The 14,968-nt window shown below is 59.2% G+C and overlaps 2 protein-coding genes across 2 annotated transcripts; both read left to right on the top strand.

Annotated features, from left to right (window-relative positions):
- Positions 1-2,596: 2,596 nt before the first annotated feature.
- Positions 2,597-13,716, top strand: SLC35D1 (solute carrier family 35 member D1). Its single transcript, XM_064429170.1, has 12 exons — positions 2,597-2,817; positions 3,431-3,464; positions 3,833-3,919; positions 4,405-4,472; positions 5,492-5,563; positions 6,644-6,712; positions 7,825-7,927; positions 8,353-8,445; positions 10,548-10,615; positions 11,213-11,291; positions 11,454-11,536; positions 12,084-13,716. The coding sequence occupies exons 1-12, from the start codon at positions 2,603-2,605 to the stop codon at positions 12,190-12,192; spliced, it is 1,080 nt and encodes a 359-aa protein (XP_064285240.1). The 5' UTR covers positions 2,597-2,602; the 3' UTR covers positions 12,193-13,716.
- LOC135305521 (uncharacterized) lies at positions 12,241-14,815 on the top strand. Its single transcript, XM_064429282.1, has 4 exons — positions 12,241-12,253; positions 13,405-13,663; positions 13,710-14,261; positions 14,331-14,815. The coding sequence occupies exons 1-4, from the start codon at positions 12,241-12,243 to the stop codon at positions 14,479-14,481; spliced, it is 975 nt and encodes a 324-aa protein (XP_064285352.1). The 3' UTR covers positions 14,482-14,815.
- The last annotated feature ends 153 nt before the right edge of the window (positions 14,816-14,968 follow it).

Below are 14,968 nucleotides of genomic sequence, written 5' to 3'. Positions count from 1 at the left end.
CAGTGAGTGTCCCCAAGCCGGGCTGGGGACAGCTGCAGGAACCAGGAAGGTGACGCCAATGTCAAAGGGGCTCGCTGTGATTTTTTTGGCTGGGGTAAAAGGGCACCCGCGATAAGGAGGAGCTGCTCCCGGACTTCAAAAGTCACTTTGTCCTTCCTGCGAGCCGTGCCAGGGCTCAGCCCCGCTCCGGGGCGGCAGCACGGGCACGAACCGGGGAGAGCTCGGGCAGGGATCGCCCTCCCTGCCAGGGCAGCGTGCGGGGCCGGCGCCGTGCCAGCCCCTCCGGAGCGGGGACGTGTGCCCAGGCAGGTCATGGCAGCGGGAAAACCGGGAATAACCCATTATCCCAGAGGGGCTGCCACACTGCCACTGCCCGGGCCATGCGTGTCCCCTGCTGCTCCCTCCTCTCTCCGGGAATAACCCATTATCCCAGAGGGGCTGCCACACTGCCATGGCCCGGGCCATGTGTGTCCCCTGCTCCTCTCTCCGGGAATAACCCATTATCCCAGAGGGGCTGCCACACTGCCATGGGCAGGGCCATGCCTGTCCCCTGCTGCTCCCTCCTCACTCCGGGAGCGATCCCAGACCGGCCCGGGGGGGTTAAAGCCGTGTGGATGGGCAGGGATGGGGTGGCCTTGGCAGCATGGGCTGTGAGGGCTTTTCCAGCCCGAATCACCCCGGGTTTTATGGGGTTGCTGCTGTTCCCGAGCTCAGCTGATCCCCATTCCCCCCAGCAGTGGGGCAGCTCCCCCCCGGCTGCAGCTTTGTCCCCGTGTCCGTGCCCTGTCCCCGACAGGGACCGAGCTGTGCCCAGCGGGATGGGGCAGAGGGAGCGGGCTCCCGGCGGTGACAGCGAGCTGTGCGTGTCACCCTGTCCCCAGCCCTCAGTCCCCGCAGGCCGGAGGCGTTTCTGTGCTCCCAGCTGCCCTCCTTTGGGATTTTTCCACTTGGCGGAGCACGGCCCGGAGGGGAAGATTTAATCTGTGAGAGGGAAGGGCCGGTGCCAAACTCCTGCGAGCGGGGTCAGCCGGGGGCAGCACCGGGCAGGGCCGTGCCAGCGCGGTCTGACCCCTCTGCCGTGCCCAGGGGAGGGGGCCCTGTGCCCCTGCCCGCACACGGGACACGCCTTTGGTGTCCCCTGGCCCCTGCAGTGCCCCCGGGCAGTGACACCCCGTGTGTCACCTCACCCACGCCCCCGTCCCCTCCTCGTGCCCCCCACGCCAGCCCCGTCCCACCCCCATCAATGTCCCCATGCCAGCCCCTGTGCCACCACCGCACCCATCACTGTGCCCATCCCATCCCCCTGTGTGATGTCCCCATCCCTGTCCCTCCTTGTACCCTGTCCCCACCTCTGTGCCATGTCCTCGTCCCTGTCCCACCCCAGTGCCATGTCCCCCATGCCATGTTCCCATCCCTGTCCCCTATACCATGTCCCCATCCTCTGTACTGTGTCCCCACCCCTAACCCTGTCCCCATCCCTGTCCCCTGTGTCCTGTCCCCATCCCTAAACCCTGTCCCCATCCCCGTCCCCATCCACTACACCATGTCCCCACCCCTTTAACATGTCCCCATCCTTGTCCCCATCCCCTATCCCTGTCCCCTGTACTATATCCCCATCCCTGTCCCATCCCCAATCCCTGTCCCCTCCCCTGCACCCTGTCCCCATCCCTGTCCCCTGTACCATATCCCCATCCCCTATTCCTGTCCCCACCCCTATACCATGTCCCATCCCTGTCCCTCCCCCGCACCCAGTCCCACCGCTGTCCCCTATCCTTGTCCCCATTCCCTATTCCTGTCCCCACCCCTGCACCCTGTCCCTATCCCTGTCCCCATCGCAGTCCCATCCCTGTCCCTCCCCCGTACCCTGTCCCACTGCTGTCCCCTATCCTTGTCCCCCTCCCCTGCACCCTGTCCCTCCCCTGTCCCCATCCCGGTCCCATCCCTGTCCCTCCCCTGCACCCTGTCCCTCCCCTGTCCCCTATCCCTGTCCCATCCCTGTCCCCATTCCCCATCCCCTATCCCTGTCCCTCCCCTGCACCCTGTCCCTGTCCCATTCCCAATCCCTGTCCCTCCCCTGTCCGATCCCTGTCCCTGTCCCATTCCCAATCCCCATCCCCTGTCCCCTGTCCCCATCCCTGTCCCTCCCCCGCACCCTGTCCCCATCCCTGTCCCTCCCCTGTACCCTGTCCCCTGTACCATATCCCCATCCCCTATTCCTGTCCCCACCCCTATACCATGTCCCATCCCTGTCCCCCATCCCTGTCCCTCCCCTGTCCCCTGTCCCCTATCCCTGTCCCTCCCCTGTCCGATCCCTGTCCCTGTCCCATCCTCAATCCCTGTCCCTCCCCTGTCCGATCCCTGTCCCTGTCCCATCCTCAATCCCTGTCCCTCCCCTGTCCGATCCCTGTCCCTGTCCCATTCCCAATCCCCATCCCCTGTCCCCTGTCCCCTATCCCTGTCCCTCCCCTGTACCGTGTCCCTGTCCCTCCCCTGTCCCCTGTCCCCTATCCCTGTCCCATTCCCAATCCCTGTCCCTCCCCCGTCCCCATCCCTGTCCCTCCCCGCTCCCGCCCCGCGCGTGCGCAGTGCGGTCCCGCCCGCCATGTCGGCCCCGCGCAGACGCCCCGCGGCCGCGGCCGGGGGGGGCCCCGAGGGGGCGGCCGAGGGGGGAGCCCCCGCCGGAGCCCCCGCGCGCGGCGATGCGGAGCGGGGCATGGCGGCCCCGCCGCTCTGCCTGCGCCTGCTGGCCGCCGCCTTCTACGGCCTCAGCTCCTTCCTCATCGTCGTGCTCAACAAGAGCGTCCTCACCACCTACGGGTACGGCCGCGCCGGCGGGACCCCCGGGAGAGGGGTGTCCACGGGATCGGGACCCCCTCGGGATCGGGACCACCCGGGGATCGGGACACCCCTGGAACCGGGGTATCTGCGGGATCGGGAATCCCCCCGGGATCGGGGTATCCACGGGATTGGGAATCCCCCCGGGATCGGGGTATCCCCTGGGACCGGGATACCCCCTGCCTGGGATCGGCAATCGCCCCGGGATCGGGACCCCCCCACCCTCTGGGATCGGGAAACTCCCGAGATCAGCACGCCCCACCCTGGGATCTGGAATCCCCCCGGCTCGGGACCCCCCCCACCCTGGGATCGTGAGTCCCCCCGAGATCAGGACCCCCAGCCTGGGATCAGGAAGCTCCCGGGATCAGGACCCCCCAGCCTCGGATCGGGAGTCCCCCGTGGGATGGGGATCTGGACCCCGCCATCCCCCCGTCCCTGCGCTCGGTGCCCCCGGTGTCACCCCCTGCCCGGTCCCTCCCGGCCCGTGGCACCCCGTGCCGCCCCCGCCGTGCTGTCCCTGCCTGGGCGTCCCGCGGGTCCCGGTGCTCCGGGGACCCCGGCGTGGCACGCCCCGACGAGTGCTGTCCTCCCGCAGGTTCCCGTCCTCGCTGTGCGTGGGGCTGGGCCAGGTGAGTGGCACCCCGTGTCCCCGCGCCCGGGGGCCCTGGCTGAGCCCGGGGTGAGCCCTAGGTGAGCCCGGGGTGAGCCCTGGGTGAGCCCGGGGTGAGCCCTGGGAGAGCCCTGGCTGAGCCCTGGGTGAGCCCGGGGTGAGCCCTGGGAGAGCCCTGGGAGAGCCCTGGGTGAGCCCTGGGAGAGCCCTGGGAGAGCCCTGGGTGAGCCCTGGCTGAGCCCGGGGTGAGCCCTGGCCGAGCCCTGGGTGAGCCCTGGGAGAGCCCTGGGTGAGCCCGGGCTGAGCCCGGGCTGAGCCCTGGGTGAGCCCTGGGAGAGCCCTGGGTGAGCCCTGGCTGAGCCCGGGCTGAGCCCTGCTCTCTTGCAGATGGTGGCCACGGTGGCCGTGCTCTGGGCGGGGAAGGCGCTGCGGGTGGTCAAGTTCCCTGACCTGGACAGACACATCCCCCGGCGGGTGAGAGCCCTCCCCGGCACCCGAATCCTGTCCTCGGGCACCCGAATCCCCTCTCTGGGCACCCGAATCCCCTCCCCGGGCACCCAAATCCCCTCTCTGGGCACCCAAATCCCCTCTCTGGGCACCCAAATCCCCTTCCAAGCACCCAAATCCCCTTCCCAGCCCCCAAATCCCCTCCCCAGCCCCCAAATCCCCTTCCCGGGCACCCGAATCCCCTTCCAAGGACCCAGCTCCCCTCCCCGGGCTCCTTTCCCAGCCGCGGGGTCCCTGTCCCACCAGGGCTCTTTGGGATGGCTGTGCCCATTCCCGGGGTCCTGCAGCTCCGGGACACGTGTGAGTGTGAGGGAAGGTTTCCATGTGTGTGAGTGTGTGAGTGTGAGGGAAGGTTTCCCTGGCGGGAGGCAATAATCCCACAGTAATCCCGTTCAGTTTTCATGCCCCGAGGCTGCCCGGGAGCTCCCGCAGCTCATCCCTGTCCTTTGCAGACGTTTCCCCTGCCTCTGCTGTACTTCGGGAACCAGATCACGGGACTGTTCAGCACCAAGAAGCTGAAGTAGGGAAGGCTTTCCTGCTGGGAGGGTTCCCGTTCCTCGGGGCTTCCCGGGAGCCCTGCGGGGCCGGGCTCAGCGTGGTGGGGCCGGAGCCGCTGGGGCCGCGCTTCCCTCCCTCCCTCCCTCCCTCCCTTCCTTCCTTCCCTCCTTCCCTCCCTCCCTGCCCACGCGGGATGTGCCACGTGCTGTTCCCAAATGCTCCCCGCGGGCAGGGAGGGACACGGGGCTGGGCCTCATCCATGGGGTGAGCTCGGGGGTGTCCCTGGGGTCCCCCATCCCAGCAGGCTCAGATCTAAGGGGGTGTGGGAGCAGTGCCATTCCCATAAGGGAATTCCTCACTGAGGGCAGGGGCAGGCTGATCCCATGTCCCTGCTGTGATCCCATATCCCTGCTGCGATCCCATATCCCTATTTTGATCCCATATCCCAGCTCCAGTCCCATATCCCTGCTGCGATCCCACATCCCTGCTGCGATCCCACATCCCTGCTGCGATCCCACATCCCTGCTGCGATCCCATATTCCTGCTCCCATCCCATATCCCTGCTCCCATCCCATATCCCTGCTGCGATCCCATATTCCTGCTCCCATCCCATATTCCTGCTCCCATCCCATATCCCTGCTGTGATCCCATATCCCTGCTCCCATCCCACATCCCTGCTGCGATCCCATATTCCTGCTCCCATCCCATATCCCTGCTCCCATCCCATATCCCTGCTGCGATCCCATATCCCTGCTCCCATCCCATATTCCTGCTCCCATCCCATATCCCTGCTGCGATCCCATATCCCTGCTCCCATCCCACATCCCTGCTGCGATCCCATATCCCTGCTGTGATCCCATATTCCTGCTCCCATCCCACATCCCTGCTGCGATCCCATATCCCTGCTGTGATCCCATATTCCTGCTCCCATCCCATATCCCTGCTGCGATCCCATATCCCTGCTCCCATCCCATATCCCTGCTCCCATCCCATATCCCTGCTGTGATCCCACATCCCGCTGACGCCGGCCCTGCCCCGCAGCCTGCCCATGTTCACGGTGCTCCGGAGGTTTTCCATCCTCTTCACGATGTTTGCCGAGGGATTCCTGCTCAAGTGAGTGCTCCCAGCCCGGGAGGGCTCCGGGAGGGAGGGAGGGAGGAGAGGGGGCGGGGGCAGGAGCTGGGATCCCTTCCCGAGGGAGCTGGGAGAGGATGTGGGGCTGGGAGGGGGATGTGGGGCTGGGAGAGGATGTGGGGCTGGGAGAGGGATGTGGGGCTGGGAGAGGGGGATGTGGGGCTGGGAGAGGGATGTGGGGCTGGGAGAGGATGTGGGGCTGGGAGAGGGATGTGGGGCTGGGAGAGGGGGATGTGGGGCTGGGAGAGAGGGATGTGGGGCTGGGAGAGGGGGATGTGGGGCTGGGAGAGGGATGTGGGGCTGGGAGAGGGGGATGTGGGGCTGGGAGAGGATGTGGGGCTGGGAGAGGGGGATGTGGGGCTGGGAGAGGGATGTGGGGCTGGGAGAGAGGGATGTGGGGCTGGGAGAGGGGGATGTGGGGCTGGGAGAGGGATGTGGGGCTGGGAGAGGGGGATGTGGGGCTGGGAGAGGGGGATGTGGGGCTGGGAGAGAGGGATGTGGGGCTGGGAGAGGGGGATGTGGGGCTGGGAGAGGGATGTGGGGCTGGGAGAGGGGAATGTGGGGCTGGGAGAGGGATGTGGGGCTGGGAGAGGGGGATGTGGGGCTGGGAGAGGGGGATGTGGGGCTGGGAGAGAGGGATGTGGGGCTGGGAGAGGGGGATGTGGGGCTGGGAGAGGGATGTGGGGCTGGGAGAGGGGAATGTGGGGCTGGGAGAGGGATGTGGGGCTGGGAGAGGGGTATAGGGCTGGGAGAGGGGGATGTGGGGCTGGGAGAGGGGGATGTGCTGCTCTGGCTCCAGCTGGGAGGTGCAGGGTGCCGTGCCAGCCCCAGCTCCTGCAGGGAGCCCAAAGCCCTCCCAGCTCCTGCAGGCTGAGCTCTCTATCCTCTAAAGAAATCTCAGAGATCATTGTCTGAAACGCCTTCACTCACTGGCAGTCGGGCTGGGGTTGGGTTGGGGTTTTTCCCCCTTTCCTCAGCAATAAAATCCCCTCCCTGCTCAGAGTGCTCCCGGGGTCGGAGCAGTGGCTGATGCCGTGTGCTGCTGCCTCTGTTTCCCAGGAAGAAGTTTTCCTGGAGCATTCAGATGACAGTATTTGCCATGATCTTTGGTGCATTTGTGGCTGCCAGGTGAGCTGTCCCCATCCCCAGATCCCAGAGGGTCCGTGCCAGGGGCAGTGCAGCTCCTGGTGTGTCCAGGAACAGAGGCATTAAACACTGACTTTTCCCTGTGCTGGATCCCAAGAACAGAGGCATTAAACACTGACTTTTCCCTGTTCTGGATCCCAAGAACAGAGGCATTAAACACTGACTTTTCCCCGTTCTGGATCCCAAGAACAGAGGCATTAAACACTGACTTTTCCCTGTGCTGGATCCCAAGAACAGAGGCATTAAACACTGACTTTTCCCTGTTCTGGATCCCAAGAACAGAGGCATTAAACACTGACTTTTCCCTGTTCTGGATCCCAAGAACAGAGGCATTAAACACTGACTTTTCCCCGTGCTGGATCCCAAGAACAGAGGCATTAAACACTGACTTTTCCCTGGTGGATCCCAAGAACAGAGGCATTAAACACTGACTTTTCCCCGTTCTGGATCCCAAGAACAGAGGCATTAAACACTGACTTTTCCCCGTTCTGGATCCCAAGAACAGAGGCATTAAACACTGACTTTTCCCTGTTCTGGATCCCAAGAACAGAGGCATTAAACACTGACTTTTCCCTGTTCTGGATCCCAAGAACAGAGGCATTAAACACTGACTTTTCCCCGTTCTGGATCCCAAGAACAGAGGCATTAAACACTGACTTTTCCCTGTTCTGGATCCCAAGAACAGAGGCATTAAACACTGACTTTTCCCCGTGCTGGATCCCAAGAACAGAGGCATTAAACACTGACTTTTCCCTGGTGGATCCCAAGAACAGAGGCATTAAACACTGACTTTTCCCTGTTCTGGATCCCAAGAACAGAGGCATTAAACACTGACTTTTCCCTGTTCTGGATCCCAAGAACAGAGGCATTAAACACTGACTTTTCCCTGTTCTGGATCCCAAGAACAGAGGCATTAAACACTGACTTTTCCCCCTGCCAGACGTGTTCTCTGGTAGGAACGAATGTTTTCCTGACCCAAATCCCACCCCTCCTCCCAGGATTAGCTTTTCCTGACAGCTTGCTGGCTGCACAGGAGGTGGAAGGGCCCTTCCCCTGCACAGCCAGAGCTTTAACTCCAGGTTTTGCCCTTGCAGTGCTGACCTGGCATTCGACCTGGAGGGATACATTTTTATCCTCATTAACGACGCCTTAACAGCTGCAAACGGTGCCTACGTGAAGCAGAAGCTGGATTCCAAGGTGGGATGGGCTCTGCCTTCCTCTGGGATGTTGGGATTTTGGGATTGGTTTCAGTGAGGGCCGAGGGGGACACTCAGCCATCCCATTCCCCAAATCTGGAGAGGGGCTGGGGACAAGGCATGCACTGGACACAGGGAGTGGCTTCCAGAGGATGGGATGGGTGGGATATTGGGCAGGGTGGGCAGGGGCTGGGATGGAATTCCCAGAGCAGCTGGATCCCTGCAGTGCCTGGAGCAGCCTGGGGCAGTGAGGGTCCCTGCGCAGGGCACTGGATGAGCCTTGGGGCTCCTCGCACCCCAGAGCAGGCTGGAATTCCGTGGGATGCCCGAACCTCCTGTGTGTGGAGGAACCCCGGGTGGGTTGGGCTGCGGGGCAGCGTGGGCAGGGCTGCTCCCCCTCTGCAGCCCCGCGTGTCCTGTTTGCAGGAGCTGGGCAAGTACGGCCTGCTCTACTACAACGCCCTGTTCATGATCCTGCCCACCCTGGCCATCGCCTTCGTCACGGGGGACGCGCACAAGGTGGGACAGACACCCCAAACCCATCCCACAGCCCAAACCCATCCCGCACCCCAAACCCATCCCGCACCCCACACCCATCCCACACCCCAAACCCATCCCGCACCCCAAACCCATCCCACAGCCCAAACCCATCCCACAGCCCAAACCCATCCCACAGCCCACACCCATCCCACAGCCCTGGGGCTGGGCACACTGACTGCCCCCTGGGCAGCCTTGGGGGCTGGGGTGCCCCAAAACCCCCTCGGCAGAAGGGAGCCACAACTTTTACGTTGAGTTTAAACCCACAGAGTTGCTCCATTCGGGCGTTTTTGTAACGCCTGAGGAATGGGGAAGTGGAGAGCAAGAAGGAAACTCAAATATTATTTAGAGGAGCTGAGTAATTTTAGCATCAATGAGTTTCTTCAGGCTTCTTTTTCTGCCCTTCCCCTCTCGCTGGGGCAGTTTTGTGGAGTTGCTCTGTGGGTTCACTTTGCTTGTGGTGCCTGTGATCTTGGAGATTATAATAATATTACTAATACTAATAAATAAATAAAACAACAATAGTAATTATAATAGTTATGATGATGTGATAATAATATTAATAATAATATTAATCATCATCATCTATGGTTCTGTATTAATGACATTATTCTTTATTATTACTATGATTATAATTATTTACCTGTGGTCCTGTATACATGACATTATTAATTATTAGTATTACTAATATTGCTAATGGTACTATTATTATTATTGTTGTTGTAATTATAATTATTATAATTATTATAATTATTATTATTATTATTATTATTATTATTATTAATTGGTTTTGTGTTGCTGCACTCACTGATGTGCAGCTGAGCAACAAATTCCCTTTTCCTGCCTGTTTTTTGGAAATCTCCGTGTGCAGGGAGTTCAGATCAATCCTGTCCTCCCCAGGCTGGAGGTGTTGCCCACCCCGGGGGTGGCCTTGGGGGCCCTGCCAGCCCCTGTGTCCCCCAGCCTGGTGGCTTTGTCCTCGTTAGCAGCTTAAGGCCCGGGGATAACGAGCTGGGCTCGGCAGGGATGGCAGAGGGGGGAAGGTGGCTCAGCCCCCCCTCCAGAGCAGCTCCCGGGGCTGGATTTGGGATAAAAGTGCTCATTTAGGAGCAGGAGCTGGGCCTGGGCAGGAGAACGTTGCTGTGAGCAGCCTCTGTTCAGCCCGGAGAGAGAAATGGCTTTTTTGACTTTGCTTTTGCCCTGAATAAACTCCTTTCTGGGCTGCACAAAGATGTGCTGTGTGCCGGGGCTGCTGCCAGGAAACTCCGCCTTGGCAGCTCCGGGAAAACCCGGGGGGATCTGGGGGCTCCTGTGCCCCCTCCAAGGCTCCCCAGGTAACCCATCCTGCTCTGGGCAGCATTCCTGGGGAAAAGGGGCTGGAGGAGCTGCAGGGATTCGGGAATTCGGTGTCCCGGGGAAGGGTGTTCCCTGCCCAGCCGGGAGGGGTGAGGGCAGCAGCTCTTGCCCTGGGGCTGGGGCTGCGCCTGGATTCTGGGTGTCTCCGAGGATGGAGACCTTCCCTGGGCAGCCTTTGCCCCTCTCCAGGTCCTGCAGACATCCAGAGGCACCTCCCTGTGTGTCCCTGGCTCTGGGGTGCTGTCCCTGGGCACCTTGGCAGAGCCTGGCTCCTGGGTGAGGCCCCTGAGCTCTCCTCAGGGGTGCTCCAAACGCTCCCCAAACCCCAGAAGCCCAGGGAAAAGCCCTTCCCTGAAACCCAGGCTGCCTCCAGCCCCTCTGGGCAGCGTCTCCAGGTCACAGCTCCCTTGGGATGAGAGTTGTGGTTTGCAGGGAGTGAATTCCAAAATGATCCAGTTCTGGGGAGCAGCCAGCTGGGAGAGGCCTCTCCTGGAAAAGACAGGGAGTGAGGGCTTGTGGCACTGATTCCCTGCCTTTTCCAGAGGGAAAGAGCCGGGTGCTGGGGCTGGAGGTGCTGCCAGTGGGGATGCCCAGCCTTGGGATGTCATTCCGGGCTGGAGCGGGGTTGGTTTTTCCTGCTGTGAGGTGCCAGGCCGTGCTGGGGGCTGTTCCTTGCCTTGCTGGGAGCTGGGTGTGCTTGGCAAGGCTCTGAGCTGCTGTTCCTGCAGGCAGTGGAGTACCAGGGCTGGGCAGACACCTTCTTCCTCGTGCAGTTCACGCTCTCCTGTGTGATGGGGTAAGGACCAGCTGCGAGCAGGGGAGGCTCCTCCATCCCAGAAACTGGGAGTGTGCTGCCCTGGTGTTATTGAAATCCATCATAAACCCCCAGTCCTGCCAGGGACACCGTTCCTGAGAGCTCTGGTGGGTGGGATTATCTCCCACCCTCCTGCAGTGCAGGTTTAGCTGAAAAAGTGGGAAAAAAAGGGTTTGAATGGATCCTGGAATCCTGGAGTGCTTTGGGCTGGAGGAACCTTGGGATCAGCTCATTCCCTGAAGGATGGGACCCCTCCCAGGGCCAGGGTGGTGGGATGAGGTGGTTCCCAAGGCCAGGGTGGTGGGATGAGGTGGTTCCCAAGGATTCCTCCCAAGGCCAGGGTGGTGGGATGAGGTGGTTCCCAAGACCAGGGTGGTGGGATGAGGTGGTTCCCAAGGACCCCTCCCAGGGCCAGGGTGGTGGGATGAGGTGGTTCCCAAGACCAGGGTGGTGGGATGAGGTGGTTCCCAAGACCAGGGTGGTGGGATGAGGTGGTTCCCAAGGACCCCTCCCAAGGCCAGGGTGGTGGGATGAGGTGGTTCCCAAGGTGCTGGCCCTGATCTTGGCTCTTTCCCACAGGTTTATTTTGATGTATTCCACAGTTCTTTGCACTCAGTACAACTCTGCTCTTACAACTACAATAGTTGGCTGCATTAAGGTGAGTGGCATTCCCTGCTCCCAAAAAAGCCCCTCAGTTATCCCTTGGGAATTGCATTAACCCCTCGTGTTCCACCCCCTGCATTCCTTTTTCCATAAATTCCCTTTCCCATACATTGCTGTGTCTCAGGCTGTTTGTTCCTCCCATCTTGTTCCTTTGCAGAATATTTTAATAACCTATATTGGGATGTTTTTTGGAGGAGATTATATTTTTACATGGATGAACTTCATTGGTCTAAATATCAGGTAAGAGCAGAGGTTTATTTGTGATTTGTAAGTGGAAACTGGGGTGAAACTGGGACAATTTGACAGATGTAATGGATTTGGGGTTTTGTACTTGGTCTTTTTGTGCTTGTGCTTGGGTTTTGTGCTTTGGTTTTGTGGGATGTTCCCAGACTTGGTTTGTTTTAAAGCCAGGAGAATCCACAGGGGTATTGTAGCAGGAAAATGGAGTTTTCCCTGAGCTGCCAAGCAGAGTCATGGAATTAAGGCAGCAAAAGAAGAATTTTGGGGATTATTTAATTTCCATTATTATTTTTGGGGGGATTATTTCAATGTCAAGAATTTGGGGATTATTTCTTATTATTCAGCTTTGGAAGGGTCTCCTTTTTGGGGTGGGCTGTGGGAGTCTCTCCTGTCCTTCAGCAGGGTCCCTTTGGGGGTGGGACAGACCTGGAGCGAAACAAAACCGCCGTGTTTGGGAGGAAAGCTGGGAATTCTGCTGGAGATGGGTGGCTCTGCCCTTTCCTGGCCGTGTGTTTGATCCCCCCTGTGCCCCCCGCATCTCTTGCAGTATTGCTGGGAGCCTGGTGTACTCCTACATCACCTTCAGCGAGGAGCAGCTGAGCAAGGAGCCGGACGCTGGCAGCAGGATGGACACCAGAGGGAAGAGCTCGGTGTGAGCAGGGGGAGGCTGCTGGGCTTTGGCACCGACCTCTGCTGCTCGCCTGATGCGGGCAGAGCGTGGGGAGCCTTGATTTGCACAGCTGAGATTGCTGCCTTCACAAATCCTGGGGGAGATCCACCCAGCCTGCGCGGGGTGGGGGGAGGATGAGCCTAATTAAGCCTGATCGGGAGGAATTAACGGGTTTCTAATCAAGCCGGGAGTTGGCAGCGAGAGGGGCAGGGCAGGGCAGGGCTGGCAGTTCTGCTGCCAGGGTGTGCCAGGGCTGTCCCTGGCTGGGTCTGCTCCCTGGGATCCCTGCCTCTGCAGATCCCAGCGGGGTGGGAGGCTGGGCAGGCTCCGTGCCCAGCCCGCTCCCTCTGGAGCACGGGGATGCCCTGGGAATGCCTGGGGCTGCTCCTGGGCTGGGCCAAGACCTCCTGGAGGAATGTTCACTCTCTCTGGACTTCACTTGTAGCTGTTTTCTGTTGGTTTTCTGTCTGTTTGGTCCTTTAAGCCACTTTCCCAGCTGGGTTTGCCCTCCTGGGTCTGTCAGAGCCCTGCATCCACCTCTGTCTTGCCGAGGCTCGGCGACATTCCCAGCAGGAAGGGTTTTCCTGCCCTGCTGAGCTCTGCAGCCTCCCTTGGATCCAGCCTTGCCTTTGGGAAAGCTGCTGCCTTACGGGGAGATCACCAGGGAGGAGCTGCTGGGATCACAGGAGAGCCAAGGTTGTCCCACCTGGCACAGCACATGCAGGGAATCTGCAAGGGCTGCAGCCCCCACCCCTGCAAGAGGCACAAGGACTTGAATCTTCTTTTTTGGCAACTACAGGGGCCCCATAATTCTTGTTTTCCACGGAATGAATCACCCTGGGTTTGTGACCCACTAAAAGAAAGGAATTGTACAACACTGGGCAGTGTTCAGAGATTTTTAAAGGTTGTCTTACTCAGCACCTCTTTCCAGGTCTCCTTGGGTTGTCTTTCGGGTTTAAAAGAATTGTTTTTAAGCTTGGTTAAAAAACTTTTAGTAAAATAATGTATTTAGAGATTTTTGTACCCCAACAGCTTCTGTAGACACTGGCAGTGGGGTTTTTTTAGGAGATATTTGCTTAAACTGAACTGCTGTTGGGCAAAGCTGCATTTGTTGGAGTTTACTGGAAGTTTTTGGATGAGAAGATTTTCCCTGAGGGTGCAGCTCCAGCCTGGTGTGCTGGGGAAGGTGTGGAGTGAGTCAGCAATTCCAGAGCCACAATCCCCCCTTTTTTTGTGGGATTTTGTGGTCACTGCAGGGCAGTTGGGGTGTCCTGGAGTAGTCCCTCAGCACATTCCCCCTCTGAGCACAGTAAAAAAAAAATATCCCTGATTATTTTGTCTCCCAAAATTCCAGTGAAACCTCAGCTTTGTCCAGGGAAGGGAAGGTTACAAACCCTTCCTGGAGTGCAGAAGCTCCCCAGTCCCAGCCCAGATGGGGCTGCTGGTCCCAGTTCTGGGTCTTTACTGGTCCCAGTTCTGGTTCTTTACTGGTCCCAGTTCTGGTTCTTTACTGGTCCCAGTACTGGTTCTGTTCTGGTTCCCAGTTCTGGTTCTGTCCTGGCCCCAGTACTGGTTCTGTCCTGGCCCCAGTACTGGTTCTGTCCTGGTTCCCAGTTCTGGTTCTGTCCTGGTTCTGTCCTGGTTCCCAGTTCTGGTTCTGTCCTGGTTCCCAGTACTGGTTCTGTCCTGGTTCCCAGTACTGGTTCTGTCCTGGCCCCAGTACTGGTTCTGTCCTGGCCCCAGTACTGGTTCTGTCCTGGCCCCAGTACTGGTTCTGTCCTGGTTCCCAGTTCTGGTTCTGTCCTGGTTCTGTCCTGGTTCCCAGTTCTGGTTCTGTCCTGGTTCCCAGTACTGGTTCTGTCCTGGTTCCCAGTACTGGTTCTGTCCTGGCCCCAGTACTGGTTCTGTCCTGGCCCCAGTACTGGTTCTGTCCTGGTTCCCAGTACTGGTTCTGTCCTGGTTCCCAGTTCTGGTTCTGTCCTGGTTCCCAGTACTGGTTCTGTCCTGGTTCCCAGTACTGGTTCTGTCCTGGCCCCAGTACTGGTTCTGTCCTGGCCCCAGTTCTGGTTCTGTCCTGGCCCCAGTTCTGGTTCTGTCCTGGCCCCAGTACTGGTTCTGTCCTGGTTCCCAGTGCCCAGGTGCTGCTGGGGTTCCTCCCCCCAGCTCCTGCCCCTTGCTGCAGCATTCCCAAATCCCAGTTCCCAAACCCCAAATCCCTTTTTTCTCCCCCGTGTGCTCCGACTCCGCCGTGCCGAGGTCACAGCCAGGAGGGTGACTCTGATTCTGCCAGAGGGGTTTTTATGATTTTCTCTTTGTTGTTGAATCTACTGGTTAGATTTGCAGTCCTAACAGAGAAGGATTTTTAAAGCTTATTTTGGGATCCTGCTGGATCCTCAACACTGGGAAAGCCAAGAATTCCTCTAACAGTATTTTCTATGCTATTAATTGACTAAAAAAAATGTTTTCTATAGAGAATCTATTTACAAAATGAGCATTTTAGTGATGAAAACCTGAATGTATGGCAGGCTGTGGATGTGAGGAATGAGAGCAGAAAGGATTTATGTGCCTCTGTATTTTTGTATTTGCTTCCAATAAACCAATGAACCAAAGCTGCTGCTTCCCTGCCTGGGGAGGATGGGAGTGGATAAATCAGGGATTCAGGGGGCTCCTCACAGCCCCCAGTCCCAGCAGGGTGAGGGGGGGATTCTGGGTTTCCAGCTTTGAATATTCCCTGAGGAGGGATTTGGGAACCGTTATGGGGA

The sequence above is a fragment of the Passer domesticus genome, chromosome 7 (assembly GCF_036417665.1).
Source record: "Passer domesticus isolate bPasDom1 chromosome 7, bPasDom1.hap1, whole genome shotgun sequence".
Classification (NCBI taxonomy): Eukaryota; Metazoa; Chordata; class Aves; order Passeriformes; family Passeridae; genus Passer; species Passer domesticus.
The sequence above is the reverse complement of the archived record's forward strand: the minus strand, read 5'-3'. Positions and strand labels throughout refer to the sequence as shown.

Coding starts and splice junctions, on each gene's coding strand:
- SLC35D1 (XM_064429170.1), top strand. CDS start 2,603: ATGTCGGCCCCGCGCAGACGCCCCGCGGCCGCGGCCGGGGGGGGCCCC. Junction 3,920..4,404: donor ACAGACACATCCCCCGGCGG/GTGAGAGCCCTC, acceptor TGTCCTTTGCAG/ACGTTTCCCCTGCCTCTGCT. Junction 11,537..12,083: donor TTCATTGGTCTAAATATCAG/GTAAGAGCAGAG, acceptor CATCTCTTGCAG/TATTGCTGGGAGCCTGGTGT.
- LOC135305521 (XM_064429282.1), top strand. Junction 13,664..13,709: donor GCTGCTGGTCCCAGTTCTGG/GTCTTTACTGGT, acceptor TCCCAGTTCTGG/TTCTTTACTGGTCCCAGTAC. Junction 14,262..14,330: donor CAGTACTGGTTCTGTCCTGG/CCCCAGTTCTGG, acceptor GTTCTGTCCTGG/TTCCCAGTGCCCAGGTGCTG.